This window comes from Amborella trichopoda, chromosome 10 (assembly GCF_054954075.1).
Source record: "Amborella trichopoda isolate Santa Cruz 75 chromosome 10, AtrichopodaSantaCruz75HAP2 v2.0, whole genome shotgun sequence".
Lineage (NCBI taxonomy): Eukaryota > Viridiplantae > Streptophyta > Magnoliopsida > Amborellales > Amborellaceae > Amborella > Amborella trichopoda.
In genome coordinates, this window is record NC_142345.1 from 26,418,545 (window position 1) to 26,426,688 (window position 8,144).

Sequence of the window (8,144 nt, forward strand, 5' to 3'; positions counted from 1 at the left end):
CTGTCAATTGAAATTTGCAGGTATGGTCTCGGTTGGAGAGGTGGTAGATGGTTTGCTAACAGGAAGTTCCAGAGAGAGAAGATGAAGGCCCTTATGGGGCCAAAAACTTCTCATGCTCAGAGATTGCGATGGTTTCTGAGGCGGCCGTTATCAAGGCCACAGCAAACAATACAATCCTCTCCTTCCTCCTTGACAACTGAACCAAATCCTACTTAATGTTCCGTGCTCTATATCCCCTATCTTAAAGAGGAGTTGATGCTCTTTTGGATGATTTTAATTGGTTTGTTGATAATGGGATTCATGTGTTTCATTTTTTAATAATGGATTTCACCCCAATTTTTTCTAGCTCCAGTTTTATATTTGTCGATAATTTTTTGTGTAAGTAGCTTCATTCTCATGTTATGAGTTTTATATCAGCTTCTGAAATTGGTCTGCTTATGTGTGTGTAAGACCCAACAAAATGCTTACTCTTGCGTCTCTTTTATATTTGTCTATATTTTTTTCCTCTTTTTTTTCTCCCACAGGTATGATTAAAAGAAGCATCTGTAGTTTATGTTTATTTTATTAACGAGGTGGAGATTAACGAGGGGGATTCGGGTGTCGGAACCCACGGTCCAATAGCAAGAGACAATAGACAGGTAAACGATGATGCGCATAAAACGGAAGAGAGAGAGTTATTGTTCCTCTCACGATCCTTCACGTCTAACCAAGTTGAGAAGGGAACACCACCGAATTATTAATTCAACAGACATTAATTGCACGTTTTTATCTTATTAATGACATGGGCACGGCCCCAAATCCCCATTAATTTACTCATTTTTTCATCTCATCTTACACATAGCGAGGTCGCCTCAGTCCAAGTAACTCAGCCTGAGTTTGGCCAAGTATTGAAATAGCCAAAAAAATGTTATAAAAAAAAATTAAATAAAATTGAAAAAAAGAATCTAAATGAGATTAAAATGGTAGTGAAAAATTTAAATCAATGTGACTGGAGCTATTATAGAAATGATTCAAAGAAGGGAGAAAATATAAAAATAAGTATTCATGTCAAAATATATTCTAATCTTTGTCAAAATGATAAAAAATGTAAAAAAAATTATTACAGATAAATTCTTTACCCTTTTTTTTTTTTTTATAATTTTTATAATTCTTTCTAAAAAGAGGTATCTTTAAGCACTTAAAGCATGATCCTGCGGGAGGATACTGTATATTAATTTCCTCATGTAATAGAGATATTTCAGAGGATTTTTTCTATTTAAATTTTTGTGATTCAACTAGGGATAACTAGATTACTATTTTCAAATGAAATAAATAGCCCTCCAAAAATTAGACATTCCTTATTTAATCTTGGGATGATATTTCTTTTTCCAAACAACATACGATTAGGGAAATTTCATTTTGAAGTTGATCGCTATGCTGAAGAGGTTGCATTCCCAAAATAAATTTAAGGGTCCTAAAAATATTACAGGTTGAGATTTACCCAAGGGAGTAATGGACATTATGCTCCTGCTGGCGCACCATACATTTCGACTTTTGCATTTATCACATCCTACACGATTAACCAAATTGAGACCGACACAAAGGAAGAACGTAACGAAACCGCAAAGCCAAGAGAGTGCGCTAAATTTTATTAGTACACCAACCAATTGCACGTTGAGAGAGAGAGATTTCATGGCTCATTTATGAAGGTTGAGAGTGTGAGAGAGAGAGATTCCATGGCTCATTCTTAAGATTGGGCTTGTTGTGGTCTGATAGATCATGTGAGGCTTCATACGTGTAGTTGTGCCTTGTAACACACGTGATATGTGGCCCCAAAGTCCCCCATCCCTTCTCGTAACAGGAATCAGTTTGAAGTTTTGAACTTCTAAGCGTTGGAATCTACAAAATCCTTTCTTTTTCTCTCTCTCTTAAACAAACAATTCCCTTTCTCTCTCTTCGTTGGGCGTTAGGTCATAGGCGAGAGTGATAGGGTGGGTCCCTCCTTTAGCCAAAACGTTGACATCATCGATGAGAGAGAAAGAGAGAGAGACAACAAGCCCCTTCGCGTTCCCACTTACAGTTTCTCCTCTTTTTTGTTGCCCATTTTCATCAATCTCTTTCTCTCTCTATAAATACCTACGTGTTTTATGGAGACGAGAAGTAGCAGATCTCTCTTAAAGGTAAAGCAAATGGTGACAGTTACGGGTTTGGGTGCTATCAGTTTGCTTATGATTACAAGCTGTTTGGCGGTCCTAACCCACTCGGTCCTGACCACCTACCTTGACGCACCGGGGCCCAGCCCAGCCGGCATATGCTCATCTGTTGTCCAACCCTACGGCTACTCCTGCGAAGAGCACACTGTACTCTCTCTCTACATTTATTTTTTTAGACCTTTCCCTCTTCTTCTTTTTAAGTGTTGGGTGATAGTTGTAATTATTATTATTATCATTCAAGTATTATCCTAAATAATCGGGTCTGCTATATCAATCTTGTTTTTTTATTTTTTTCTGTTAAGATTATGCCTCAAGGTTATACCTTTATCAAGACTAAAATAATGTAGTTCAGGATTGATGATAATTCCTAACAAAATTTTATGTTATCCAATGCGACCCACTTTTTTTTACCCGGGCTTCTAGGTGTAGTCTCACAATATAACTGTATGACTCAGGTGACCACCAAGGATGGTTATATTTTGAGCGTTCAAAGAATTCCACATGGGAAACGAGGTTCAAAGATAAGCGGCCAACCCGTCTTGTTACAGCACGGGGTTCTCATGGTGCGTCCTTTTTTTTATATGCTTTCATACTGCACCATCATGTGTGCATAAATTCCTCACATACATGTATGCATGTATGCATGCATAGGCTCGAGAGTTTGTAATGTGTGGAGTAGAGTGAGAAAGTGATATGGTGGTATGTATGACATCATGATGTAGGATGGGTTGACATGGCTATTGAATCCTCCGGATCAGTCACTGGCCTACGTCTTGGCCGAAAGTGGGTTCGATGTTTGGATCCCCAACACGCGAGGGACTCATTTCAGCCGCGCCCACACTTCTCTCCAGCCTACTGACCCGGTTCCTCTCTTTCTCTCTCTACAAATGATTCTACCCACCTCTCTCTATCTCTACAAATCAATTATACAATTCTTGGTTGGTTCAGGCTTATTGGAATTGGTCATGGGATGAGCTCGCTGCATACGATCTTCCTGCTGTCTTCGGATATGTTCACGGCCAGACTGGCCAGAAAATCAACTATGTCGGCCATTCGCAGGTTCGCTTCTCTCTCTCTCTCTCGAAATGTTTGAAGTTTGTATCTCTCTTCTTTCTTGAGTGGGTTTTGTTTTTGTTTCACAGGGAACACTGATGGCCTTGGCATCATTCTCTCAAGGGAAATTGATGGACACTGTGAGGTCGGCTGCTCTGTTGTCCCCCATTGCTTATTTGAGTCACATGTCAAGCGCCATCGGCCAACTTGCTGCCAAAGCCTTTGTTGGAGAAGTAATAATATCACTGCAAAAAATTTCTATTCAATTCTCTCTCTCTCTTGCAAAAGACTTCTTTTCAATTCTCTCTCTAACAAAGTTCATTAATTTGGATCATATCAGGTCACTAATTGGTTGGGTATCGCTGAATTCAATCCTAAAGGGTAAGATAGTGATACCAACACTGTTATGCCCAATAAAAAATTATCAATCAATAAATAAACAAACAAACACCTTACTTCGATCGATCTATCTTAAAATCCACATACGACTTAAGGTTCCATACCAAAATTTATGGACCAAAATCTTGAGAGTCATTTTTGGTGAATCTCTTTCACTTATTTTTCATCCTTCTCTCTTCTTCTCTTTTTTTTACTCGAGGGGTTAACGTTTTATTCTATTTTATAAAGAACCATCTTTTTGTAACTCTCATATTCATAGTATATAGGAGTTGAGATGCAAATATAACTCTTGCTTTAATTTCTTTAAGTACAATCAATTAGGATTAACAAGTTGTCACCGAAAGATTAATATTATATAATGAGCTAAACCTGTCATTAGTGCGCTAATAACTCACATAATAAGATGAAATCCAAGTATTTCTACAATTTGATAAAAGATATTTTGAAATTAAATAATTTTGTACATCTATAATATAAAAAAACAATTCTTACATAGAATCCAAACACATCACTAAGCTTCTCTCCCGTGCAACATCCTATAAAAGTTTCAAAATAGATTCTAGTATAAGACATTACCTCATATCAACTACAAAACTTCATATATACTATACAATATGACTTTTGTACTATTATTGAAAAATAAATTCTTGAGATTAAAAAACATTGAAAAGCCACATTTACTGCACAAACTCTTTACTCTCTCTCTACAAGTTTCAACTAAGGATAAGCTTGTCGTCTGCTTCGGAAATAACAGGCAGGCTGTGGCCAAATTCCTTAAGGCTCTTTGTGCCAACCCCGGGATTGACTGCTATGACCTAATGACTTCCTTCACAGGTTGTTCTCTCTCTCTCTAAATGTGTGAAGGTTTCTCTCTCTCTCAAATGTGAATAGTACATTGGCTTTTGTGTGGACAAAGAGACTCATTAAAATCTGTGTCCTCATGGCATTTGATGAAATGAAGGCAAAAACTGCTGTCTAAACTCATCTACAGTGGAGCTCTTCCTGAGATACGAGCCACAATCTTCTTCATCGAAGAACATGGTGCACTTGGCCCAAAGTAAGTACTCCTTTCCAAATTTCAGTTCTAAAGTACCATAGAGCCCAACAATGGCCTCCTTCCTTTTTCATTTTTTTGTATCCCTGAAGAACCAAGTATTTCGGCTAGTTGGAGTCAAGCCTTGGATATTGAGCTGACCCGCATTACGAGAACAATAAAGTGTATAAAATATATATCATCATCATTACCATTATCCGAGCTTTATCTCAACTATTTGGTATTTGATGCGTAAATCATGTTCTTCCATTCCTCTCTCTCAAAGTTATAATGTCAAATTATATATCAGTGTAGTGTATCTCTAACTATTGTTTTTTTTATCTTTTTAGACCTTTGCCCTCTCTGTTTTAGAGCCTTCCACTTGAGTTAAGTCATCCCTCTTAATCAATGTTGTTTGAGATTGACCCTATACATAGCCACCCCCATCTATACGTACTTTATCTTATCTTATCTCTTATTAAAGTCATCTATAAATTCTTTCGAGTATCTGAACTTTATGCTTTCATGAATCTTGAACCACATTGTACCTAACAAATATAAATAAGAGATAAAAATAAAGGAAAATTACAAAAACCCCATGGACTCAACTTTCTTTACAACCTCTCCAAACTCTTTTTTTCTTTTTTTTTTTTTGTTTTTTTGTTTTTTTTTTTTTTTTTACAATTTTTACCCCCAAATAACTTTTATAGCAAAGACCCCCAAGTAGAAAATTTATAGTTTGAAGGATAAAAATATCTTTGCCTATACATAAAGCTGTCACATTCTCGCAAACGCTCACTCATCAAAGATGATCCGGCACATATTACTGCCAGACCGAAACCTATACCAAAAGTTGTTAGACCGCCTTTTTAAAAACAGTATACCAAGGGTCGAATCACAACACCCTTGTGTCGGACCGAGGGCCACTACTGCCAGTTCGCTTGATCTATGTGTCAAACCGCCACCATAAAGTGTCGAACCATCACCATAAAAATGTCGGACGATTGTTGCTTTTTTGGTGTGTAAGTGTCTACAAGAATGTGACAACTTTATGTACGGGCAAAGGTATTTTCGTCTTTCAAATTATGACTTTTTGATTTGGGAGTATTTTGTTATAAAAATTAGTTTTGGGATAAAATTTACGATAAAAATAAGAGGGGAGGCTGCAAAGATAGTTAAATAATTGGGCGTTTTCGTAATTTTTTCTTAAAATAACTATTAAACTTTCCATACCCCCGGACTACCGTACTTCGCATTTGTTCCCGGGAATCTCTTGTTCCCTTCATCCAGCTCATTCTTTCGTAATCCCTTAGACTATAGTATATTATGAACTTGTTCCTAATAGTAACTTGCTCCTAATAATCTCTTGGTCCATTTTTCGTTTTCTTGAACTTTAGTTTTCCCTTCATGTAATCTATCATTTCATCAAATAATACGTTTAGCTAATGTAAACCCAAATGGAAATTTGTTTTGCGCTTTTGAATGATCCACAGTGGTGCGGAATGGAAAGATAGAGATGTATAATTATGGGAATCCGAACGACAACATGAAGCACTACGGTCAGGCCGATCCTCCGACGTATAACATGTCGAACATTCCTCGACAACTTCCTCTGTTTCTAAGCTATGGAGGTCAGGACGCTCTCTCTGTCACTAAGGATGTGGAGCTTTTGCAGGACAGCCTCAAATTCCATGAGGGAGATGAACTTACAGTGCAATACATTGATAACTATGCACATGCTGACTTTGTTATGGGCGTCTCAGCCAAACATACTGTTTATGATCCCCTTATTGCCTTCTTCAATCGCCATTGAATCACTCAAGAATTGTAATGGAGGAGAAGGATGAAGAATCAGCCTTTTAGAGATTAGAATGTTGTGAAACCATCATTTATAGTTTTAAGCTATTGTTTAGGAGGCATTTGTGATTTATTTGAGGCCAGTTCTGTTGTAAAATCATCCTTGATGATCTAAATCATCATTTATGATGTAAAATCAGTTTAAGGGCCTTTATGATGTAATGAAGATTTATGTACTCCTTAAATTTTCAAGCATAAGGCAATGCAATGACATCATTCGTCAACTTTGAGCACCACTTGAATTATACAAGTCTCAAATAACCCTCTCTCTCTCTCTAAATAACCTCTATCTCTCACGTGCAGGCACAGTTTTTAATAATTTCTCGCTCTGGTTCCTGTTTCTCTCTCATGCACAAAACCCCCTCTCTTTCTCTCTCCCCTGTGTCACGGTTGGTTGCAGTCGGTCCTCTGGCCTGTCATGCATTTCTCCATCCTTAGTCAATTTTTAATTCTAGTTTTCTCTGGGTCTACTAACGCATTCCTCAGGACCCAGACCCGGACCAGTTGGGTGCAAGTCATTTTGACCGAGACCCAAGTTTGAAATAAATAAAAATAAGAGTAATTTACATACCGACGTAAAATATGAAATGCTCTACTTATATGCGAAATTACAAATAAAAAAATCGGTCAACTTGTCTTTTTTTTATTTTTTTTAAAATTATCTCTTGATCAACCTGAATTTTAATTTTTTTTTAGTTTTTTTTGTTGATAGGGCAGTACCCAAACCTTAAGTCACTGCCACACAAACGAAAAAACTAAAAAAAAAAAAAAAAAAATCAAAATTTGGCAAGTTTGGCCAAAAAAAAAAAAAAAAGAAAAAAAAAAAAAAAAAAAAAAAGGCAAGTTGATCAGCTTTCTTTATCATTTTCTTATAAATGGAGCATTTCCTATTTTACTTAAAATTTTAAAATCTTTACGTAAATCACTCTAATTTTTTTCTTTTTTGTATATATACATTTAACATATACTTTTCAATATTTTATACCGGGTCAAATTGACCCTAACCTTGACCCGGCGTGGCAGGTCCCAGCCAAACTAACCGGACCCAATCCGCTGGGCCACAACATGCACCCGAACCCGGTTGGGCGTTTGCTTACCCCCTTTGCAGGATAATATTAAATAAAACTTATATAATTGTTTCAAAAAGACGTCCATTTCTTTTTGTATTTTATAGAAAGACGGTGTTCGAGTTTCCAACTTCCAAAATTGCAATGCATATAGTAATTGGATAATAACGTCAGGTGAGTTCGTGATTTTTGGGGACACGTAAAAATATCAATTCAAAGTAAAGAAGAATAGAGGTCGATGCTTCTCGATAGTTTATGAAAAGATGATGTTTTAGTGCAGCCATATCCATATGCGTCCCTTTCTGGAAATAATTTTTGGAGACGGATTTTAGATCTAAAATTTGATAGGGCGGTAATTTCGACTGCCATAAAATTAATATTAGAAATGACGTTTGGATCGAGAGTTTCACGGAGTGACAATCCCGACCAACACGAAAAATAATAATTAGATCCCACTTTGTAATCCCATGCTCTTTCAGAACAAATAAAACTAACTGATATTGTAAAAAAAAAGAAAAAAAATAATAATTACTTTAAAATAAA

General features: G+C 36.5%; 2 protein-coding genes across 3 annotated transcripts in view; both read left to right on the plus strand.

The window, feature by feature from the left end:
• The window catches only part of LOC18424864 (triacylglycerol lipase-like protein), a 31,184-nt gene extending 30,748 nt beyond the window's left edge, over positions 1 to 436 (plus strand). For both annotated transcript variants that reach the window (XM_088849813.1, XM_011630867.3), the window contains one exon: positions 21 to 436. In XM_088849813.1, the coding sequence (XP_088705939.1) occupies positions 21 to 216 (196 nt within the window). In that variant the 3' untranslated portion in view covers positions 217 to 436. The remainder of the gene's footprint in view (positions 1 to 20) is intronic.
• Positions 437 to 2,136: 1,700 nt separating this feature from the next.
• MPL1 (Myzus persicae-induced lipase 1) lies at positions 2,137 to 6,758 on the plus strand. Its single transcript, XM_006829439.4, has 9 exons — positions 2,137 to 2,339; positions 2,648 to 2,755; positions 2,915 to 3,055; positions 3,141 to 3,251; positions 3,335 to 3,478; positions 3,586 to 3,626; positions 4,399 to 4,478; positions 4,606 to 4,701; positions 6,171 to 6,758. The coding sequence occupies exons 1-9, from the start codon at positions 2,169 to 2,171 to the stop codon at positions 6,488 to 6,490; spliced, it is 1,212 nt and encodes a 403-aa protein (XP_006829502.2). The 5' UTR covers positions 2,137 to 2,168; the 3' UTR covers positions 6,491 to 6,758.
• Positions 6,759 to 8,144: the final 1,386 nt, after the last annotated feature.